This window comes from Ammospiza nelsoni, chromosome 3, assembly GCF_027579445.1.
Source record: "Ammospiza nelsoni isolate bAmmNel1 chromosome 3, bAmmNel1.pri, whole genome shotgun sequence".
Lineage (NCBI taxonomy): Eukaryota > Metazoa > Chordata > Aves > Passeriformes > Passerellidae > Ammospiza > Ammospiza nelsoni.
The window spans coordinates 57,510,911-57,534,808 of record NC_080635.1 but is presented as its reverse complement, the minus strand read 5'-3'; the positions used below and the strand labels follow the sequence as shown (position 1 = coordinate 57,534,808).

General features: G+C 39.7%; 1 protein-coding gene across 3 annotated transcripts; it reads right to left on the bottom strand.

Moving 5' to 3' along the window:
* Positions 1 to 1,328: 1,328 nt before the first annotated feature.
* Positions 1,329 to 23,733, bottom strand: LATS1 (large tumor suppressor kinase 1). 3 transcript variants are annotated; one of them, XM_059469603.1, is made up of 8 exons: positions 23,564 to 23,733; positions 19,017 to 19,522; positions 16,829 to 16,979; positions 13,464 to 14,992; positions 7,642 to 8,224; positions 6,762 to 6,944; positions 6,435 to 6,541; positions 1,329 to 5,475 (listed from the first exon to the last, which is right to left on the bottom strand). In XM_059469603.1, exons 2-8 carry the CDS (start codon positions 19,365 to 19,367, stop codon positions 4,963 to 4,965), a joined length of 3,417 nt encoding a protein of 1,138 aa, XP_059325586.1. In that variant the 5' UTR covers positions 19,368 to 19,522; positions 23,564 to 23,733; the 3' UTR covers positions 1,329 to 4,962. The 3 variants fall into 3 exon arrangements, with proteins under 3 accessions (XP_059325586.1, XP_059325587.1, XP_059325588.1); XM_059469604.1 differs by lacking the exon at positions 23,564 to 23,733 and adding an exon at positions 23,042 to 23,131 and having other exon boundaries at positions 16,844 to 16,979; XM_059469605.1 differs by lacking the exon at positions 23,564 to 23,733 and adding an exon at positions 23,042 to 23,131 and having other exon boundaries at positions 13,464 to 14,989; positions 16,844 to 16,979.
* Between the last annotated feature and the right edge of the window lie 165 nt (positions 23,734 to 23,898).

The following is a 23,898-nucleotide window of genomic DNA, read 5'->3' as shown; positions in this document are numbered from 1 at the left end:
GCTTCAGCTGTAAAGACACAGAAAGCTGCTGATGAGTTTCTAAAATTTTAAGTGTATCACATCACTTGATTGATGATAGCTGGAGGAATATTTCCCCCCTTTTTAGGTGGGCTAATGAATAAAGAATGGTGCTGTACTTCCACAACCTCCTCCCCAAGTGCGGAAGGATTAGGATATAACTCAGTCTCTCTAATAAAGCAGAAACCAGTAACACATTAGTTTCTGCTTTAGCACTTTGAGATGGGCAGGAATTTTCACAAAGACAAATACAGATGAAAGCTGTGATACATTGCCCTCTTAAGGAACAGCTTCACAGTACATAATGTATGCATAATAAATAATAAAAATAATAACAGTAATTAATAAGATTTACTTATTTTGATGAAAGAGGGAGCAGAGGACACGGAAAGAGCACCAAAAAGTTGAACTCTTGAACATCAACATGTCTCCTGAGAACAGGTTACAAACATGAGGTGACAGCCAAGTACAATAGCATTCCTGCTCTTACACTTGTGCCATTTTACTGTTAAACAGAAGAGCTGCTGCAGCATAATCGGGACTTGTAGAGGAGGGATGTGAAGGAGAAGAGAAAAATAAATGCAATTGGGCAACTAATGTTTATATTTCATGTCTGAATAGCCAAAATAACAATGTGATTTTCACTTCTTATAAAGATCCAGTGTGGGATTTATTATTCCATCAAGTGTTACCCTACAGACACCAATTGTGTGTTTTCCTGAGAAAACAGGAACAGTTTCAGTAACTCAGGAATGTCACCAACTACCAGTAGCTGATAATTCACTCAGGCTGCTCATGAGAGCTGGAATTCCTTCTCTTATTCTAAAATAACTTTTAAGAAGATGTCAATGCAACCACCCACTCACATCCTGTCCCCAGATCAAACACACATGCTGTGTGTTCAGTCAGCAGGGGCAAGGAATTCTCCACTGCTCAACTGCTGGGCCCTGACAAACTGGAAACCTGGCACTCCTGGATGAAGTGGATGAATGCTCCAGTGTACCTACTGGAAAAGTCAGCAAAGATGCACATTCCTTTCATATGAACATCAGGAGCCTTGGAGATCATGGTCCAAGTCAGCACCCCATAAGCCCCTAAGCCCCAAAAGTGCAATGGCCATTCAGAGATCATATGGCACACATGTAGCTGGATTGCAGGAATGCAGAGACCTGGCAAGAGGGGATGCCCAGGTCATGGTTGAGACAAGTAAAGAATACTCAAAAAAAAAAGGTGAATACCTTACTATGGCCATGAGATGATGTGAAATTGTTATGTTTACCAGCTAGACACAGAATAAATGAATGATCCGCTTAAGCAGAATTGTGGGATGGTTTTTAATAGGAGAATCCAAAGGAACTGACAGTCTTATAATACAAAAAGGACATTATATATACATATACACACAGAGTATGCCTATATATATCTATAGAGATATATATATAAATCAGTAAACTTGAATAGTGCCTTTATCATGACCATCTTAAGGCATTCAAAACATTTTACTATGACATTGACCCAATTCATTATCTTTTTTGCTTTGGCTGAAATAAAGCAAACAGATTTAAAGGTCTGAGCTGATACACTCACAACATCTGAAACAAAAGCCTAATAGTATCTTCAGTGACAGCAGCATAATCTAAGAACCCACCCACTGCACTGCCTATCAGCTGAATAACATTAAAAGGAGTCTAAATAAATCATTCCCACTCACAGTTTTTGCAACAGCGGAAGATACATCAGTCTCAAAGAGACTTTCTAGCCATAAATTCTATAGATTCTATGACAAATTGAGGATAGAAAAGATACAGCAAGAGGGCCTGCCCAAGGATAGAATGCCACTGAATAACAAATAGTATTTACAATACAAGTTATAGGGTTATAGAACATTTTATAAATACAATAATATGTATACAAGGGAACATAAAAGAGAAACTTGTTTTCATGTTTTACAAAGTAAAGGTAACCTGAACTAAAACTTACTGCAGAATTCTACAGCTGCTGGCTGGGAGCCTCTCTTCTCCACTGCCTGTACAAACCAATCCCCATTGTAGGTCACCAGTGAAACACCCATGTTTTAAGCAGCAACTACAAAGAATCTCAACAGACTCTGAATCTATGTATGAAACGTCAAGTTTCAAAACATGGGTAAGGCAGAGTGTGCTGGAGAGTTGTGACAACAATTGTGTGTAACTAACTTTCTCAGAGGAGAACCTGGACTGTAATGAACTGCACTTTTTGCAAGGAAATACATAATACTGCAGCATATAGGTGGTGAAATTCAAACAAGGAACATTACAACTTCTAACACATGATATTAGAAAATGCCAGAAGCATCTACCAAATTTTAAAGTTGTAAGCACTTCCCGTATTTGTTTAAAAAAGGCAAAAGAGTATTTAAGATTTCAGTACTTGTACATGTCCTTAAAATAATCAATTATTTCCTTTAATAAAAGCAATTGGTTTTTCTTTTTAGAATAATGGTGCCTTTACAGGACACTTATTTATTGTTTTTTAGAATTATTTTTAAATTGCCTAGGATCAGTAATAATATTAAACAGGAATACACCATAGTATAGTGCAGGCAGAGGAGAGATATACTCAGATGAAAAAGCAATTTTAAGAGTCACTTTAATGAATTGATATTATTTTCTCTGCACACTTCAAAAATGGTGAGGCAGGCTTGATTAAATTACCTTTAACCAGCAATATATTACACTTTGCTCCAAGACAAGTAGACCAGTTTTACTGGGATACTTACTATGAAGGAGGATAATCTTTAAAGTTTATTTACATGAAAAGCAATCTTTTTTACATAATATATAAAATGGAGTAGTTATGCACTGCAGCCATTTTACAATAATTAAGCTAAATGAAATTAATCTTAAATGCTACTCTATTTCAACAGCTGTGGGAAAGGCAGAGCAGTGATTGTTTCATTAAGCTGCAAACTCATTTTCATTATAGTAAGCAACTAACTAACTACTTGTTTGACAAAACAACTTCTCATAACCATCTTCTAACCATTATAAACACTTCAGAGCAGAGGGGTGAACTTCCACAAACATTTTCTTCTGAGCCAAAGTACGTTTAAGAAGCTTCCTCACTGCCAACCTGCTGCAGTTCCCTCAGTTACGTCAATAAAAATCATTTTTGGACCACACCAGAAGCTGGATAGCTCAAATGACCACACTCACAAGAAAGGAAACTCCAAATGACAACCAACAAGCACTTTCTTCAGTGATCAGTATTTAGGACAGCACTAGAGACAGTTGCACTGGCACAAACAGAGACACGGACCGGAGCACAGAAAGACAACAAATGGCCATAAGCAAACACACCAGCCTGGTGAGAAAAGTAAACTGGTAACTGATGTTGGCTGCAAGAACAGCTATGAACACCAGTTTCATGATGTTTAGATAGTTGCAATGGCACAAATAATAATTTAGGAAAGCAGTAATGCTTACATGCATGTTATTAGATTATCCATTGGAATTAAATTCCAATGAAGAAATGTTTCAAAAGACATTAAGTTTACTAAAAATAGTGCATTCTTTTTTTTACCACTGCTTTTATTTTAGGAAAAAGAAGGACAGTGGCAAAACCATAATTCTTTCTGCCTTTCAACACTTAACTCCTGGTCTTGTCTCAGTGAAGCTGCTTAGAGTGATGCTCCCATCCCTGCTCCAGATAACCTCAACAGGCTCAGTACCCCCCATGAGACCCTAGGAGATACCTGAGCATCTACTGCTGGAAATTAGGGAAACTAATGCAGAAGGCACAGTTGTAAGTTCCTAATTCTGTTCTGAACCAGGCTGTGAAAGACAGAGCATTGAAACTGTACTGCCAGCTCAGACAGACCTGTGCACAGCCCTTCTCCTCAGTGCCTGTGTAACCAGGCGCAAACTGTTCCTGCCAAGGCAAATGGGTCTCCACAACAAGTCTCAAAAGTCATAATTTAGAATATTTTCCCATTACTATCTCAAATTTATCATAAAGACACTACTCTAAAATTTATTTTTTAAACTAAAAATTCCAACTAAAGCAGCACTATACACATTTTACAGTTTGGTTGTAGTCAGAAAATTGAACTAGATTTCAGAAAGTGTTGTTTCTAAGGCTTCTTTTCCTCTTACATCTATAGGAGAACTGATGACAAGAGACAATCAAGCTGTTTCTGAGTGAGCAGTCCTGCTTTGAGAGTACCAGTCACATGCTACAGTGTTACTAATATCAAATCCAATTACTATTTAACAAAACACTAGTTCTAATGTTTTATTATCTTACAATCATACTATAGCTAAAACTGACACTTTCTTGTTTCAAAGCTTAGAACTACGCCACTCCCACAGCAGCTGGAAACATTTCACCAGGTAGGTGGCTGTTTTTCCAACACTGTGAATAGTAAGGCTAAATACAGTGAGAAGTGAGGGTAGCAGCCTTTTTTTTTCCTCTTCAGAAATGTATCAGAGAATATTATTAGTGTAAAGTTTTATATTTGGTTGATGCATGGAAAAACTGTGATTAAAAATTCTGAAGCACAGATTTGTTCTCTAAAATTATTTACTATATGTATAAATAGATACCAGGCATCTTAGGGAAAAAAATCACTATTTCCTATTTTGAGTACTTAGAGTACAGAGGACCAATATCAATATTCAAGTGATTTAATATTCAAGTGATTTTTTTTAAACCTAACATCAAATCTCTTCTAAATTAAACAATTAACATCACTGGAATAAATTAATTCTCAAGAAGCATTTCCCTGTATTCTAGGGACACAAAATATACAGAGAGGGAAAGTGAAGAAATAATTTTTTTAGCATTTAAAAAGAAGTGTGCACATATTTACCCTAGCAATCTTCTTTCAGTTCTCTTAAAGGAAGAGACTTTTCAAAATCTAAAGCTGCAGAATTGATTATTTCATTTTTGACCTTTATTGCTCTACTAAACATAAACCAGATCACGACTCTGAACTCCTCTACTTGCCTGTTGATCATCATCATCATCTGACTGCTGTTCTGAGTTTTGGGAATTACCATACTCATACTCAATGGGCTTTGGATTGTTGTATGGGTAGCCATTGTCATCAAAAAACCTTCGGAAGGTGAACTCATAAAAAGCGTGTTCAGGATGTTTTCCGTTTTTGTACCACCCATTGAGGGTATCATTTCTGTTCCCCTCCTTATCATCATCACTCCACAATTTATCTGGATCAACTGGATCAAAGTTGGATGTGTCCGTGGGATGAGCAATTTTGGGAATGTAGAAGGCAGACTGTCGCCGCAGATCGCTGGAAAAATCAATTGTTTTGAAAAATGGATGAGCTTTTATTTCATCTGCGCCGTTTTTGCCCAAACGATCTTCTGGCCCTCGGCAGAGCTTAATAATGAGGTCAGAGGCCTCGGGAGTCAATTTAGCCTGAGGTGGAATATGAAGTGCAGTTTGCCAGTTGATAACCTTAAAAGCAAAAAGATGTGTCATTTATTTATAATTAAAAAAAAATAGGAAAAATACATTAAAACCACAAAACAAAAGACCACAAAGAAATAATTCAGTATGTCTAAGGTTTTTCACAGTAGAGGGGAAAACATGAAACTGCTCTTTCAGAAAGACAAGGAATATTTTGTCTGGAAATCTGGCAAAATGCAGGCAAAGTTTATTCATGTTCCAAATCTAAACTAGAGTCTGGCATGGAAGACACAGCTATAAACCAACAAAGATACCATAAAATCCAGCACCTGGTACCTGAGATTAGGCACATGGCTTACAATCCTAAAAAGATGAGGCAGATGAGCTTTGAGTTATTTGATGTACTGTAAAGCCTAAGAGATTTCAAGTTAAAAAAACAAAAAAAATCAATACTGCCTACATTTGAGCCACCTGAATGCAATTTTGCAAAAAATGACACCTGCAGAAGACTGCCTTGATGCTTTCTCTGAAACAGTAGGGGCTCAGGAAGGAAAGGACCAAAGGCTCTGAGCTGTCAGTGGCCCTGAGCAGGCAATCATCTGCTGCTCCTCCACTTTCCTATGCTAAACACCTCCAGGTACATCACCAAAGGAAATCCTCTGCAGGCAAACAAGCACGGAAGTCAAGAGGTGAGAAAAGAACACATAAATACTGGAAAAGGGAAGGGGAACAACAACTGGAACAGATACAAACAGTGAAAGGCTGAGATGAGATGTTTTTTTTAGTTTGCATGTTTACTGTACGACCAGGTAAGTTACAAATGTGATTCTAGAAGTTTCTTTATAAATCAAGTGCACCTCCAAAATAACAAAGTTGAAAATCTTCAGTTTATGACATGCTTGGATAGGCAGTGCCCTCAAATATCACCTTTCTTTTCACTACAAATTAGTAAGACTATGTAAGTTTCAATCCTTTTTCAGACCATTAATACCAGATTTTAAAGTTACCTTCATTTGTGTTTCCAGTGGCGTCTGTGCAAGGAATGGAGGCTGCCCCACCAGCATCTCAAAGAGAATTACTCCAACACTCCACCAGTCACACAACTGTGTGTAACCTGAAATAAAGTTCAAACATGGTAGTCAAGCCTTTGTACAGTTTTAATCTTGAATTTCTAAGAACTAAAAAGTTCAGCAGATAATTCAATGTTTAAAATTTCCATATTAACAAATATTTATTTTTTTGTTAAAGTATCACATCCTGGGGAGAAGAGAAGCAGGACACCTGAGTAGCAGCCACTGTGCAGTGAGACTGCAGTACAAAAGCACACTCGTTACCTGTCCGTAACAACACTTCAGGTGCAATGTAGTTGGGAGTGCCCACCAGGGAGTGGGCCAGGCAGCGCTGGTGCTGCCGCGCCGCCCTGCGCTCCAGCGGCTTCAGCCGATCCCCACACCTGCAGTTGGCCGGGTCACCCCACTCGCTGCTGAAATCCATACTGTCCTGACGGGCATGGTCACCTGCCAGGGAGTGACAAGGATGCCAAAACTGAGTATGGTTACTTTAGCTCTTCTCTAATATGAAATTTGCTTTATCCATTAACATTCTGTGTTACAAGACAGAATCTGTTTCAGTTTCAATACTGAAGCTGAGAGTTAAAACAGAAATCAACATCAAGATATTGATTTTTGTTTAGGATATAAAATACTAACCTCTGAGGACACAATTTTTTAAAGCAAATTTTTGACATAACTATGAGGAAATACCAATCTCAATACTTTTCAGATTTTTCCTAACATCACTACATTGTGTGTATAAGGTGTATATTGTTTTAACACTTCCGTAAACATAAACCTCTAACATATAAATCGCAAAAAAATTTACAAAATCAGATTTTAAATCTTGATCTTCTCACCAAAGACTGTGTAACAGTCTGGGCTAAGGTATGTAACATTTTGAGAAAAACGAATCAGAAGTAATTTCAACCTTGTTTTTGAAGGTATGTTTTTATTTTTGGAAACTCACATAATCTGTATTTTACCACTCTCAAAATTGTGACTTCTCTTTAACTCCACCTTTTTCTTTAGCTGTTGCTTCAAGTAATCAAGTAGGATTTTGAAAAGCCTACTTAAACCTTTTCATAAAGGAAACAGCATAGTCATCTTTCTACTCATTTATAATTTAATTCCTTGTAAAGGATACTTGCATCTCTCTTACCACTCTGGTAGTACTTGGAGTCATGGGTCCACCGAAAGCCAGTACAGAGCCCGAAGTCAGTCAGTTTGATATGACCATCACGGTCTATCAAGATATTGTCAGGTTTAATATCCCTGTGGATGAAGCCCATTTTATGAACACTCTCAACTGCACACGTCAGTTCTGCTGTGTAGAACCGTGCCAGATTTTCTGGGAAGACACCCATTCTAATTAGGAGACTCATCATATCACCTCCTGGAATGTAGTCCATTACAAAGTACAAATTGTCCTTATCTTGGAATGAATAGTACAGTCGAACTACCCATTCATTATCAGCTTCTGCAAGGATATCCCGCTCAGCTTTAACATGAGCAACTTGATTTCTAAGCAAGACATCTTTTTTCCTCAGAGTCTTTGTTGCATATAGAGCATTAGTATCCACCTTCCTTGCTAGGCAAACTTCTCCAAATGCACCAACTCCCAGGGTTTTAATTTTTACAAACATTGACTTGTCCATTTTAGCTCTTCTTAGCCGAATGTAATTTGACTCTTTCTGGCACAACATTTTCCTCATTTGATCCCGGGCCTCTGGTGACAATCCAACCTGTGCAGCAAACAGAGTTAAGTCTGAAGAGTGAACAGTATTCTTAATTCTTGGTGATCTTCTCATAATTAATTACAAGGCTTAGGCAAAGCAAACCAAATACTTATACACAGCACAAGAAATACTACTTAAAGGGATTTGGTTTTGTTTTAATTTACACATTAGGATTCTATAAAAACATATAGGAGTGATAAAAAACTGAAATGTGATAATTTTCAACAGCAAAATGCACAAGGTGCCATGCACCAGGAGGTTCTAGAGAAGGGACTACTACATTCTTAAGAATGGTAATTTACAAATTACTGATAAAAACCACTGCAAATAATATTATCTGAGTAAGAGTGTGCATCAGCTGCCTCCCTGATTCTCTTTACAGCGTTAAAGAAAGCCAAGACATGTCTAGGAGCTGTAAGTTGCTGAGGGCTAAGGAGCTGCCATGGGAAAAGCAGACTAACTGGAGCAGAAGTCACTGAACTTCCTGACCATGCTCTAGAATTTCAGCTGCAGGAGGGAGTATGCACTCCCTCTCACTTCCATGTGTAGACACCCAAAACAGACCCTACTGGCACTGCTTCCCACTGCTTGCCAACACGTCTGCAACATGCCTGAACCAACTGATATTACCTCTTATCACACAACACACCCCCTTCTAGCAGGGCTTCACTCACACTCTCACCACTGCTCTCCACTCTGCCTAGGAACCAGCTGAGCAGAGAACCTCCTTCTGAAGTGGCTCACTCCTCCCAACAGAATCTTTTCTTGGAGCCTATCTGCGTGCATATCCCTATCTTGACTGAACATCCCTGCTGTTCCAGCCAATGCCACCAACATTCTGACAGCTGAAACACTCACAGACCACACACAACTCATCACCTACAGCATAGAAACCCTTATCTACAAGAACCACATTGATCACTCTCATTGTGCTCCAACCTGTGTGCCCCCCCAGTATATTTTTGCTGGTTTCAATTCCCTTAAGAATCCCATTCAATTCTGCTGCCATTTTTCTTGGCAAATTTCACAGCCTGGAATCAGAATAATCCTTCTTTGTTTTAATGTGAATAGAATCCGTCTTCAATTTTTAAAATTTTTTTCTCTGTGACACTATCACTACGTAACATGACATTCATTCCTTCTTTTGTTTTCTGACAGCATTTTCAAATTACTATATGCTACCTTTCTAACTGCATCCCAATTATTTTATCTGCCTACCTGGCTTGAAATCACCATCCCACACCAATGATTTCCAAGTTCAACCTATAGCATACTTCCTTATTTTTTCATGGACATGTTGATCATAAACTCAAACATGGCCACACTGAACCCCTGCAGACATCTCAACTGTACTCAAGCACTATTCTAAAAGCTTTCCATTTCTTACTGTAACATGTTACTGATTCTTGATACCAAGTCTTGCTGCTTCCATCTCTTTAAAGCTTCAAATATGTGAGATACTGTCGGCATAGCAGTATTCAGAACCATCAATAGGACTAAGTAACTAGTCTAGGCCTGTATAGACTGTATGTTAATAGATGACTTTGGCCTTGCCTGACTTCCAACATACCTTGAAACAAAATATAAGAGATGCGACTGACAAAAAAGGCAAAAAAATTCAATTCAATATCATTCAGTATCTTAAAAATGCTTTCACAAGTTACTATATGCCACCTATTAAAGAAAATACTGTTAGAAAACATAAAACTTCTTACAGGCATCATAGCAAAAATGGATCCAAAGGAGATGCAATTAGGAAAAGGCATACAATATGCTCATCTACTCAAATGAATTTCACAAGTTATACAAATTTGGTAGGACTGAAATGGGGAAGGCCGTCTCAAATTTGAGACAAAATTTTTTGTAGACATCAGATAGACAGTAGTTAGGACTGGCTAGCTGCAGTTTCAAGAGTGGTGTGGGTAATAGGTTCAACTGCACGTTTTGAATCAAAAAATTGTCTTATTGTAGGAACATGCGTGTACTGTCTTCCAAGACAGAAACATTCTCCGTTCTCGGCCTGTTGTCTCTGCCCGGTTAGGCGTAGGATGGCCTTGGGACAGCCTGCACTCCAAAGGACGAGTGCACTCTTCAGATTTTTCGGTCTTCAATATTGTTTATTAATTCTTATCTACAAAGTCGTCTCCCAGCCTGACAGAGGTCTGCCCAGCAAGACAGCCATGGGCATACCGACCTCCCACTGGGCGGTCGTCTATTTTTATCTAAAAACTACGTATAAGATATTTACCTTTACCTTCCAATACCTTTTACTCTTATTAACAATTGCAGATTTAGTGTGAACCAATCCCAAAGTGCCAGCACCACCATCAAAGATGGATGACAAGAAGAAGAGAAGGACAGGGCACGCCCTAACTCCTCCATCTTGCCTCCTAAGAACCCCCCTGTACCAAAATCCCAAAACCTGTGTTTTCACCCTGTGAATAATCAATTCCTTCACCACTTATCCCCAAGTGATCCTCTTGTCCTCATATAGGTGGCACATCCCGTGCAGGGTCAAAATCCAACCACCAAGCACTTCTGACAACATTCCACGATTTCCGAGCCCCCCCCAAGGGTTACCTTGGCAACTCTGGACATCAGGAGTGATGTGCTGAGTTCCCACAAAACATCTGAAGTTTTCCACGAATGAACAGACTTAAGGCACACTTCAACACAGAAGGAAGGATTTTTTTAAGACTTATAAATGTCAAGAAGACAGCTGAAGACCTGAGCCTGGTAAAGGTCAGACAATGGTATGTCACCTTCTTAAGGCCCACCTGAATCCTAAAGCTCCTGTCAGTACAAACTGAACCCCACCCATCACCGACAAAACTGGCAAAGAATAAAACCTACATAGCAACACCCCCTAGGAGTGAGAGTCAATACAATGATCAATCACTGCAAGACATACAAAGAGTGTCCAAAACCCTGGTTTTGGAAAGCTTTGCTTTCTTCTACCTGCTCTCTAGCTCTTGCATCTGAACCGTTTTATAGTAAAAAAAAGTAGCCCAAGTACTGCAATTTGTCATCTCTTCCCTCAACCCACCTTCATTTTTCCCCGTCATCCACTAAACCAAATGTTTACTACAAACTTTCTGTCTGAATTGTTGTATTTTCCCTAGAACTCTCCTCAGTTTCAGCATTTACCAAAAATTACCAAACTGTCAGCTGCACAAACCTTTCTGCACATGTATCTCCAATTATTTCACGAAGACGTCAGACACCAACTCTTTCCTGACTGGCTCTCTATTATCACACAGTTTGCTCTCATTCTGCTTCCTTCTCATCTTGCTGTGCCTTAAAGGACAACTTAAGCTTCTCTTTGCTGGAAAGACACCTATTTTAACTCTTGGCCAAACTCACACATCTAAATTAAACACTTTTGAGACCACTGAGGTCCTAGGAGACCTGACACCATAGAAATATGTCACATATGCTAGAAATACAGCATCGGGTATTTTCACAGGTGCATTCTGAGGTTTTTTCTTTCAAAATTCAAAGGGCAGAAAAGAAGGGATTCAATACTTGCTTAATCATCTTAAAACTTTCTGAAAATAAATAATTTCCCTTTCTCCTTCTCATGAAGGCCCAAAATATACTTTATTGTTATGGCATTCCTCTCCTGTGTGCTTATGAAAAAGGTCTGCTGCAGCACAATAACCCATCTTCCACCCTTCAACCTGTAATTAAACATCCCAGCTTTAAATCCAGCATAAATTATTAAAACTCTAGCATTAATATTATAAATATTATAAAACACACCTACTAAGGTGCTTTAAAAGCACAAGAAAAATATCAAGAAAAGTTATATCAGTGCTTTTATATAAGTAATACTTATTCTGAGATGCTACAGAACACAACACAGTAAGAAGGGAAAGTGAAGTTTGCAAATCAACATTAATTATAATCTTACATTTAAGTACTCAAAAATAGCCAAAATAAATTCATGCTTAATTTTGATGCAGGGTTGCATGCAAAGCCCTCTAAAAAGAGATCATGCTATTCTTAAGAAACACTGTTGCTTCAGAATCTTACTTGTCTACACAGGGATGGAGGCTACAGAGTTCAGGAAAGCTTCCCACACCTTAACAGTTTAAATCAGCTGTTAGTGAAGTGAAAAAGGAAAGAGAAAAGACTAAGAATAAAGATCTAGTAAGAGTTCCAGGATGAAATCTTGCTAACATTTACATATTTGTGATTAAGCAAACACTTACAAAAGACTACAGCTTACAGTAAGAATTTTCAAAGAGTAAGAAAAAACAGATTTAAAAAACAGCAAGAAAGTGGTATAAGCCAAACACATACTCTCATAGAATAAATAAAAAAGAACATCATACTTATGTCAAACTTTCAACTACAATCACTAGGAAATATATTTGTGTGACTCATCTCAATTTCACCTTTCTGCAAATCTTAGTTTTACTACCTCTCACTGTTTTCTCTTTTGAAATGATATTTGTTTGTCAGCGCCAGTTTTTACCCTTTTGATTTGGTTTAACAGAACACTGAAATACTAGAAATAGACCTGCCTGACTCCATGCAGGCACAAAAAAGTTGATTTTGCATGTATTTGTTTTATAATTATGCCCTTCAATTGCTCTTGTTTAAAATACATTTACAGTGCAGATTACAAAATAATTAGACAAAAGATACCATCTCTTTCATTCTAAAAGAACCAAAACTAACCTTTAATTTCTTTTTTTAATTTGAACTTTACAAAACTATCCGTACAGGTAACAAACTGCAGAATGTAAAAAATATCACTGTGTGCATATCTATATAAGAACACTAGCTAGCCTGGAACTTGTCCCCAGTTTGCTTGTACCTTCAGTACTTATTTTAAAAAAAGTGAAGTCTTTTTATAAATCATTAAATATTGCCTATAACTCAAAAATCAGGATTAAGTAGAACCCATAACAAAAAGCTATGAGCCATGTAGCTACATCTCAGTTCATGTAACAATTGTTTTGCTTCTGCCACCTTACTGTATGCAGGCCATACAAATTACCTTTGATATCCAAAAAAACTTACTTAAAAATCAATTTCTAAGAAGAAAATTAAATATATAAACAAGACAAAGAAGAGACTTGCCACATCTCAAATACAAAGATTAAAAACAGATTTCAATACTAAAGTTCTAAATATTCTACTTATGTGTACTATTTAATTCTACAATTAAGACATATCCTATAAAAGTAATACAAGAACAGTTCAGTTATAGATTTAGAAAGAAGGAAGAATTTACCCGCATCATTTCATTTTCTAGCTGTTTTTTCCGGTGCAAACGTTGCTGGTGTGACTTGAGTATATTCTCCACATGCTGCTCCATGAAGAATTTAAAGGCTTGAGGGGAATAACTCTGAATGCGAGACTCTCTTCTTTCTTCATCTTTCTTGTTTTTTCTAACAGGAACAGGTGAGGTTGTAATTTGCTTCTTTTCTTTATCTATTGAATCAACACATTCGTAATTCTTTTCATTCTCATCCTCCCTGGCTAAAGGAGGTGGCTCCTCCTTGCTGAGCTTGGGTCCTGCCTCATACAGATTGACAGAAGGGTTCTGATGTAACAAGTGTTTGGGGTAAGGTGGTGGGGGACCCTGGTAATTTGGAGCTTCCACAACAGGAGGCATAACTGCCATATTGGTAGAGGGACTGTCGGAGAAGGGAATGGTCTGAACGGTTTGCACGGGCTGCGGCATCCAGGAAGGGTGAGTGGGGGCCAGCGCAGTCTGCAGCTCTGGTTTCAACACGCGCATGCTTTTCACTGGCTGCTGAATGGGAGCAGGCGTTATGGCTGTCACCGTGGTGGCCGAAGGCTGCGAGCTGCCCGAGTGACTCTGCCTGCTGCCGTGATGGTTGTTGAAGGAGTTGGAGCGCACGGGAATACTGGGCTGCCACGCGGGCATGTCATGCCCATTGCCCGGCGACGCCTGCGGCTGCACGGGGGAAGGCTGAGACCAGGATGCAGGTATTCCAGCCACGCTGGTGTTGTAAAGCTCCAGGTTGTGACTGTTTCTGTTTGGCACCATTATTGCCTGAGGAATATTCCCATTGGTGTATGCCGAAGGAGGAGCAGATCCTCCTGCCTGCATCTGTAGTGCTGTGGGACTCTGCCTGTTGGTTGGATTCATTGGATATGGGGGTGGCTGGCGACTCACCGAATTTCCAGACACCACATTCTGGTGAACTATGAATTCTGCCTGACAATTGCCATTTTGCATTCCAGCTCTTCCTGAGGGAAAACTAAATTTGCTGTTGGCAGAACTCTGCATGATTATCGGTTGCCTGCCAATGGGGACAGCACTCATGCCTCTCTGCCCCTGTGCGGATGAATTCATAGGAGGAGGATTCATAGGTGGAGGTGGATAACCATCCTGCCATGCTCCCGGTGGCACTGGAGAAATACGGGAGATCACATATTCCATGTTTCCAGAGTACCGCTTCGTTTGAGAATTTGGCTCCCAGGAAGGAGGTGGAGGAGTAGTTCCCCTTGGAGGGGGTGTCTGCCCCCGAGGAGGTGGAGGAGGAGGTGTGACACTCCTTATCTGCGGCAGAGGTGGGGGATTCACTCTTTGTCCATTGGCAGGATGAGCCTGAGCAAACGCCGCAATGCCAGATCCAGATAACGGCCTTCCGACATCAGGCTGCGAGCTGGGACTTTCCGAGCGATAAACCACACCCTCTGCCAGGGAAGGGCCGTGCCGCTGAGGAACCAGGGACTCCTTAGAACCCTTCCAGCTCTGCTTGCGGTTCACCGACTGCTGCACAGCCCCTGCTTCCACAAGAAGAAAACACAGCATTTACATTGCTGGAAATTATTCCTATTGACTGCTTTGCATATTTTGTTCTTCTGTGTTAATTACTACAGAAACAGGACTTGAATTCTGACACAATATAATCCACTGTACTTCATATGAAAACTTTTTCTAGTAATATACAGCACTGCATGCTAATATGCTCAGTGTTCATATAACAGGGAAAAAACCCCTCACATTGAAACTATAAAACTATAATACCAGAAAGTGATTTTTCAGAAATCACTTTTCTGAAAATGTATTTTGCTTCAGTAAAAATGTAAAATTTAATTGAAAAAAATGGTAGCATGCAAAATTATTAGTCACACAATGTATTTTTAATCATGTGTACAAGAAGCTCTCAGAATGTTCAGCACAAATGCAATAAAAAGTAATAGCATGGAAAAATATGTTATGTTGCTATGTTCCAATTAACATTTGCAAAACACTTAGTGTTCTTTAATTAAATTTAACTGAATGCTGTAAAATCAAGACTTGCACCCTTATATGCACACAGATCATTCAGACTTGTTATATTCCCATAAGACAGAATCTGACTAAGTACTTTAATTTTAAAAGTTGGATCTTTTTGAGTAGAAGTGTTGTAGATAGAGAGGCAAAAATTAAAACTGTATGAATGCAAAATTTACAGAGCAAAACCCTGCTATATATTTACTTTGCAGATGCTATTTTGCATCATATAAACAAAATATACAATGAACTGATGGTGCAGGCAGTCTTACTGTGGTTTTTATAATGCTAACACTAAAATATGTGTAAACACATGCAGTACTTTAATTGCTGAAAATCACCCTGTCCTCACTTAAAGAACATGTTAATTACTCTATTTTTGCAGGTAACAATGAAAACGATGTCTCATTGTCCACAATGAAAATGGTGGAATTTACCTATGAACTTCATACAAGCACCAACTAATCCTGCTTAACAGACTAAAGGAAAATGACACTGTTCTTTGCAACTCCTGACTAATTTTTCCTCCTATCTATATTGTTGATTTAAAATCTAACTCCAGTGCTAGCAGCTCAGCACCCAACTTTAGTCTAATAAAAGTTCAGTATTTCTACTGCATTTTAAGTTACTCTTTTTTTAGGTGTATGCTACTAAAAAGGCATCAAGTCATATTAAAAAAATGTGCTACCATCTGTTCAGAAAGCAATAATAGCAAGTGGCAAAATTCTGACTCTGCTAATAAAGACACAGTCCCCCTTCTAACATCTCTAAGAACATTGAGCTTGCCTTAAAAACTATAGAAACAAAAGCTGGAACAAAGCAGGAAATTAAGCAGAGAGGGATCCTGAAACATCACATCCTAAAATACAAATACCATAGTTATATGATATATAAATACACACACAGAAAAATACATACACAAAAATACACATACAGAATGTTGTGTGGGAGTGTGTGTGAAGAAAGACAAAAAATTTAAAGAAGAATTCAATGCTCAGCACTTATTTCTAAGTGGTGCCTGACACAAAACAAAACACAGGCACCACATCAGCAAGGTAACAGAAACTACCAAAATGAGATCTGAATACCATTCCTTGTATAAAATGTTTATGCACAGTAATAAAACCATGCAGTTATAAAATCATGCTTAAGAAACTCAAGTCAAACGGGCCTATCTCTCAGAAGGATTACATCAGATATGTAAAATGCTGTTTTTAAAGGCAAAAAACACCTGTATCTCAGCATTTCTGTTCTACTGTGGGCACATGAAGGCAAAATTTACTATGTTCTGTGTTTCACCTATAAGAATACTCAGTGAGTTACTGAGTCACCATGGATACACCTACCTGGCGGTTTCATACCTGCGTTTACAGGTCTTGCTGCTGCTGCAACCATCTGTTCCCGACGAGGATCCTGGTAGCTCATTTTACTTATAAATTCAATGGCAGCCTCTATACTACGGTTGTTAGTTTGTCTGAGAGCTTGTATAACCATATCCTAAAGAGAAAATTATATACAAAAAATTATTTATAAGGAATACCAAAAATCATGGTTATTTAGCCAAATATCCTCCACTAATTTCACCAAAGTAATTTTACAAATATTGATTTCTCTCAAGTGTTTTAGAACTACTTTTAAAATGTCTTCTCCAGAAGAGATCATCCAAAATAGTACTGCAATCTGGATGTTCAGAAGAAAAGTTAACCAGTTTAAGCACTGCAGTCTGATGTAAATCATGTTATCTAGATAGAACAGTGTGGTCATACAACCCTTAAAAAAGGATTTTATAATAAAAAGCCTATACAATAAAGTTGTCACAATCTTTAGGGACTAGCTGATATTAGAAAAAGCAGACATAACATTTTCAGCTCAAAAATCTGGTCACCTATGTGATATGAAGCAGTCAATGTCTTAAAGAGTATCACCATACACAGAACATATAAGGATTTAACTTGAACCATAGTAAGCAAAAGAGATTTTCTGTAAGATATTTAGGATAAAAAACCCCAAATGCAATGAATAGCAACCTACCCTGATTATTATACATATATATATGTATATATCTGTATACACACACCTGATACTTATTGATTTCTATCTGTTCCACTTCACCCCTTAATGCTACCTACTACCTGAGAGGTGGGGAGAAATAACAAGAACGTTTGTTGATATTTCATTTGGAAAAAAAATTCAATACATTTTGAATCTTCTTGACCAAGAAAAATGCTTTCCTACTTCAGCTGTATCTGTTCCTAGGGACACACGTGGATCAGTGCCATATGGCCTATTGTGGCAACACAACTGTAGGTTAACACATGGCAGAAAGGGCTTATGCTGGCACTGTGCCTGAAAAAAGCCCCATATAATCACAAGTGTCATGGGAATTTGCAGTTGTATCCAAGAACAAAGGGTAGAAGCAAAAGGCTTCAAGATACAAAGGATCCAACAAAAATACCAACTTAAGCTACCTTTCTAATTTATTGTCCAGCCACATACCACAACCTTCAGTCTGCAAAACCAGCTGCAGGTTCAAATCTGTAAAAACGGAGCTGCGAACCAATCTACTTTGAAAAAACGAATGCACACCCCTCCTTGCCCCAAAATCCCACACAACAACAGCAACAAAACTCCCTCAACCTCAGCAATGAATCACAAAGCTGGAGCAAATGATTACAAAAATCATTTATCATTATAAAATCCTTCCATTCTTCCTGACACACAGTCTGGACTGTGTATTTGATCAAGTAAAAGGAACATGAAAAGTCACTATCAGTACTTGACACTGGGATGCTGCTGAAGAAAAGCCAGTTGGTAGTTTTGGAGAAGCTCACTCATGGTAGGGGTAGATCTCTGTAAATATCAAAGCATCACAGACAGCAGAACTCATGAGCTGGTCACTATTGCAAGCAGTGCACGCCTGAAAAGTTAATCCCTGTTGTGGTACTGTGCCTTTTGCCTTTGGCAAGATGAGTGGTTTGCTAGCTCTTTTTAAACATGCTTTTGTACCCAGGTTTACAAAGAAGGCATGAAAATAAGTGTGATTTATGTGATGTGCAGGTCTCAGTAAAAACACAGGAGATGTTAAGTGTATTTATTTTTCCTTCCTGGAAATCACATTTCAGATTATTTTCCAAAATATTTGGTATTGCCTTTCAATTTAGAACCGCCATGTTTTATGAACCTATTTTAACTGAGCACAACCCAAAATTACTTTGAGTATCAGAGGCAAAATCCATGTTCTAGAGAGTCCAGTTCTCTCTGCCTAAAACTATATAAATAATTAAAACAACCTACCACATAAGAACAATCTGGACAAGATGCTTAAAAAAACAAAGCCAAGTCTCTCTAAGTCCTTCTAGTCCTCTTTTACACCCCCCACTATTACCAGTTTCATGTCTTAATCAGAAAGCTACCAGATTTTGAAGCTTTTTGCTTATCATGCTGTTCAAACATTCTCTGACCAACACCCCCTCCAACATGCACTAATAGCCTATAGCTAGCAGAACACCAAATCCTTAAAATAAAACACTTCACCTCATCAAAGCCAGCAGCTTGCAAATCTTGCAGCATCTGTCGATTAACTTCTGATGTTCCTTTGACAGCTGAGGTTGCTTCATTTGCAAAAGGCAGAAGTGAGTTTCTTATCTCCTGCAAAACCTTGTGATATGTTACAAATTTAGGGGGATTTCGGCCTTGTCTAGGATCTTCAGGTAACATTTTGCCCATGCTGTGATCAGCTTTAGCAGCATCTGAGGGTTTAGGCAAATTCCTGAGGCTCTCTCGTATTTCCTGTAGCATCTGCTGGCTGCTGCCAGTATAATTACTGGCAGGAAAAGTTTTAGGCCTCATTTGTCTATAACCTTCTGGCTTCTCACTTCTCTTCATGAAAACATGTATATATGCAACCTCCACCAAGGACTCGCACACACCAGAATTCAAGGAAGACTGGCTGATGTCAGAACTTGTGAAAGCAGTGGCTCTTCGCTTCGAAACCTTGGTTCCTGAAGTGCTGGAGTTTGTCACAACCCAAAACTGCTATTCTGTTAACAAAACAAAACAAATCACATTTAACAGAGCAGTAAAAAAATCACAATGTAGCACTGGAGTAGCGAAACATTCACACGCAGCACTGCCTTCAGATACTGAAAGCATGCGAAGTGAATTCTTCAGGCAGTCTTTACTCAAACTAATTTACACACCATGTTGGGTTTTAACTGTCTGTTAACAACTAATGTTTTAGGTGCCTCAAGTCTACACAGTCCTGAATTGCAAAGCATGTGGGCATAGTAAAGAGCTCTGAGTGGCGGACAAAGCTTGCAAGAGCAGATAAGAACCACTGGTGTGTGCCAGCACTGCTTCTTTGCCTGCCCCCTCTCCTGTGTCCATTTGTCACCTATGTTCTCCCCATCAACACCTTTGTAGCCAGAAGAGCCAACTCAGCTGCCCAGTCAGCCAGGATACAGATCAAATAACCTTGCTGTTCAATGATTCTGACATCCAGCTCCAGCAAAAGATGGGAGTGAGAAGTACACAAGTAAGAGCATTTAATTACAGTGATTTTATCCGTTCTCTAGCAGTCACATTTGCTAAAACTAAACATTTGCCTGGCTCATCACATGCAACTTCATGACTTCTAGTATCATCTGCTACTTGCATCTGTTTAAGGGTTCACATTCTGAGGCTTTCACAGTCTCTTAGCTCAAGTCTCCTTGAACCAGGCTTCATCAATAGTCAAGTAATTTTTACATTTATTTTACATAAGGGAAAATGAGAGCAGGAAGAGAAACAAAGAAAATTTTGATCAGATTTTTTTTTGTACTGTAAAATTGTTTAACAACTCAAGCATCAAATTCACTGAGAGCATAGCTATGACATTTGGTAAGGGAAACAGAATTTTCTGCCAAAAGCCAAATAAAAAACGTTTGCATTTTGAAGGCGCTGACTCATCAGGGAAAGAGCCCCGTGTCTGCAGAGAACTCAAATCTCTCTGTTCAGGCTGGGCACTAATTATTACTGCAACTGCATGGCAAAGGATAAAGCAACCTCAGTGAAACACAAGAAACTGCAGAGCATTTGCCTCTTCAGAATATCATGAAATTAAACTTTGTCAGTCTCTACTGCTTCACAGAGGAAGATCAGTTACTAAGACAGTGCAAGATAAACTAAATGTTTCAGCTCTGTCTTTTCTTCAAAAGCAACAAAAATGTTGAAGTCCAACTCACAGAGCTCCTTTACTACTGTGTTGCTAAGTGTTTCTCATTGTAGACATAAATTAAACAAGAATCCAAATTTTACAGTCTACAAAAAAGTCACTCTTTCTTCATTCAGGCTTCATTTCTGTAATACTTGCACTGTCACAAACCAATTAGTGATTCAGCAAATGAGGAAAAATATGACAAGTTAATAGGAAAAAGAATTCCCTGGAACACATGCAAATTATATCAATTAAATACTCGTGCTATCCATATATGAATAAAACCTGAAAGCTGGGAAGTAATACATAAATGAGGACTGCAAAAAGAAACACTTAAGGGATATCCACTTAATCCCATTCTCCTTGGAGAACCATTTTAAAAATAACAGAATTTCTCTTATGAAACTTGCTAAATCTTAAGGGGTATAACTGCATTCACAATCCTTCTTTGCACTGTGATAGCTTTGAAACCTTAAATGAATGTAGTTGGGTAATTATATGTTTAATACAGTCTGATAGCATATAGTTCTTCAGTGCTCACTGAATAAAGAAGTGATCATCAGACATGAGTGAATTTTAATAATTAACAGTGAAATTTTGCCCAAAGTATTAAGAAATCCAGAAATCAGCAGAAAGTACAGCATGAAAGCAATTAAAATGTAATTTCATTTTGGCCACTTTCAAAATAATTTTCCAAACATGCGGTATTGAAGACCACATTGAAAATACTTTTCCCAAAGAAAACTTTTTCCAAAGAAAATGAAGTAAGAACTTGACAAAATACCCCTACTTATGTTTTTAACAAATTCCAAAGGCCTGGAATTCAGGAGAAAATGGGTTTTGCACCTACATATTTTACAAATTTCATCTGGTATGGCAGCATTCACTTCATGGTTACACCTCGGGTAGCTGGAATAAGTAAATCTAACACCCCCTAAGAGAAATCAAGGTTAAATTAACAGGAGACCAAAATCATAAATCAGCAGCACTCTTGGAAAATAAAGCTGCACTCTAAATTTTTAGCAGCAGTTTAGGTTTAGGAGTGTAAACCATCCAGTCCACTTATCTCCCAGCACTTACCACAGACAGTGTAACTGTTTGTAAGGCCACACAGCATAAACCAAGCTAAGGAACCTACCCAAATAAGTAACTTTTTTCTGGTGGGTTGTTCCTTTTGGCAGCACTGAGGGGTACCAGCATATACATGTTAAACTAAGTCTTAATTCTTAGAAAACCAATTTAATTAATCCTCCAGAAAACACGAATTACTACAGTTCACCTTGCTTTAAACATGAATCTCAAAATTCACAAGTCACTTCTGCTTATAGACACTGGCACACATTTTAAAGGAAGAGAGTGTTGACTGCTGAGTAAGAAATAGATCTCAACTTTGTACTTCTAACTACCAAACACCAACTGTATCCATGGGAACTGATGTCTATTCCCTCCTGTAGTTTTGTGTCCTTAAATAATCTGTTTGTTAATGCAGCTGTTTTTGCTGATTAAATTCTCTTCCCTAAAGAAGTTGAAGAAAATAATGTTTCACCTCTATTCAAAGTATAGGAATACAGTATTTGCTTTTACAGGTCAAACTGTAAAGGAAAAAAAAAAGCCCACCTTTTTTTTTTTTTTACATTATAATCACAAAAGATTGGACTTATATAAATAAGAGCTCGAATGAAAGCTCAGAAGTGTTCAAGGCCAGGCCTGATGAGGCTTGGAACAACCTGGTCTAGTGTCAGGGAGCTGGAACTGGATTATCTCTAAGGTCCCTGCCAACCCAAACCAGTCTGTGATGCTCTGAATGGCAACATGCAACTGTCAATGACTCCCATGATTTTCTGAGGGAAAAAAATACACAGCTTTTAAATCTAACTTTAAAATTCCTTCTAAAAATACTTTCAATGCCCGTATTTCCAACTGAGTAGTGAACATCGCATACTGATGTATCGTGGTACCCTCCCTCATGTATCTATTCTAACAGCTTATTTTATACATGATCACAATGCTTCACTGTTAGAGATAAAGAAACTAACAGAGACTTCACAAGTCATAAAATTAAGTTTGTAGAGACTTGGTTCAGACCAACTAAAGGAGGCTTTTTTTCCAGGTAACAAGTCATTGAGCTGCAACAGCAATTTCCCAAAGGATGCATTTATAATGCTAAAAGTTTTCATAGGATGAGGAGAAAACTGGACCCTGAAATCAGCACATAAGCACAACTACATATGGTCAGAGAAGCCAGAGCTGGAAAGAACCAGAGGCCAGCTGAACACGAGGAACGTTGTGCATTCGCTCGGTTTGCTTCCATTCTTACGCTCTGCTATCTCCTTTAGCAGGATACAGCTCCTCTCCGTACACATACACGTATTCCCGGGAGCAGCAGGAGTCATTCCAGGCGCACCTCGGAGCGATCTCCAGGGCTCACAACTGCAGGGCAGCCAAAGCCCCGCTGCGCTGCTCAGGCCGGCACGGATCGCTGCAGGACAGCAGGACCCGGCCTCCCGGGACACGCAGGGCAGCCAAAGCCCCGCTGCATTGCTCGGGCCGGCACGGATCGCTGCAGGACAGCAGGACCCGGCCTCCCGGGACCAGGCAGGGCAGCCACAGCCCCGCTGCGCGGCTCGGGCCGGCACGGATTGTGCAGGACAGCGGGATCCGGCCTCCCGGGACACGCAGGCCAGGAGGGTTTCACGGCCGGGCGGAGTATCCCGAACGTGCCCCGCTGGGACACCTGCGCTTCTGTCGCCTCGCCGGCCCCAGGCCGTGACCTGAGGTGGCTCCTGCCCCGGTTGTGTCCCGCAGCGGGCCCAGGACGCCGGGCCGAGCCGGAGCGGGCCCGTTACCGCCCCGACCCCCCTCCGGCCCCGCGCACGGCGGACTCTACCTGAGGCGAGAAGGCGGCGGCGGCGGCAGCGCCCCGGGCGCTCGGAGCTCGGCCCCGCCCGCACGGCGCCGACCGGCCGCGGCCCTTCCCTTCCTTCCTCCGCCCCTCGGCGATGCCGGCAGCGCCCGCTCGGTCCCTCCGCCAGCACCCGCCGCCGCCTCGGGCCGTTCAGTTCGGCGCCGCCATTTTGTCAGTGTCCCCGCCGCGGAGCCGCCCGGATATGGGCAGATCCCGGCCTGCCTCGCGCGGCTCCTGCCGCTCCCGGATGGAGCAGCGGCGGCTCCCGCCCGCCCCGGCGGGGAGCGGCAGCGCCCTGTAACCCCTGCGCGCCCGGG

Excerpts from the sequence above, each read along its gene's own strand:
- LATS1 (XM_059469603.1), bottom strand. The coding sequence starts at position 19,367 with ATGAAGAGAAGTGAGAAGCCAGAAGGTTATAGACAAATGAGGCCTAAA. Across the intron at positions 16,980-19,016 it reads AAGCTGCTGGCTTTGATGAG|GATATGGTTATACAAGCTCT; the intron begins GTGAAGTGTTTT and ends TTTTCTCTTTAG. Across the intron at positions 6,945-7,641 it reads CTCCAAGTACTACCAGAGTG|GTGACCATGCCCGTCAGGAC; the intron begins GTAAGAGAGATG and ends ACTCCCTGGCAG.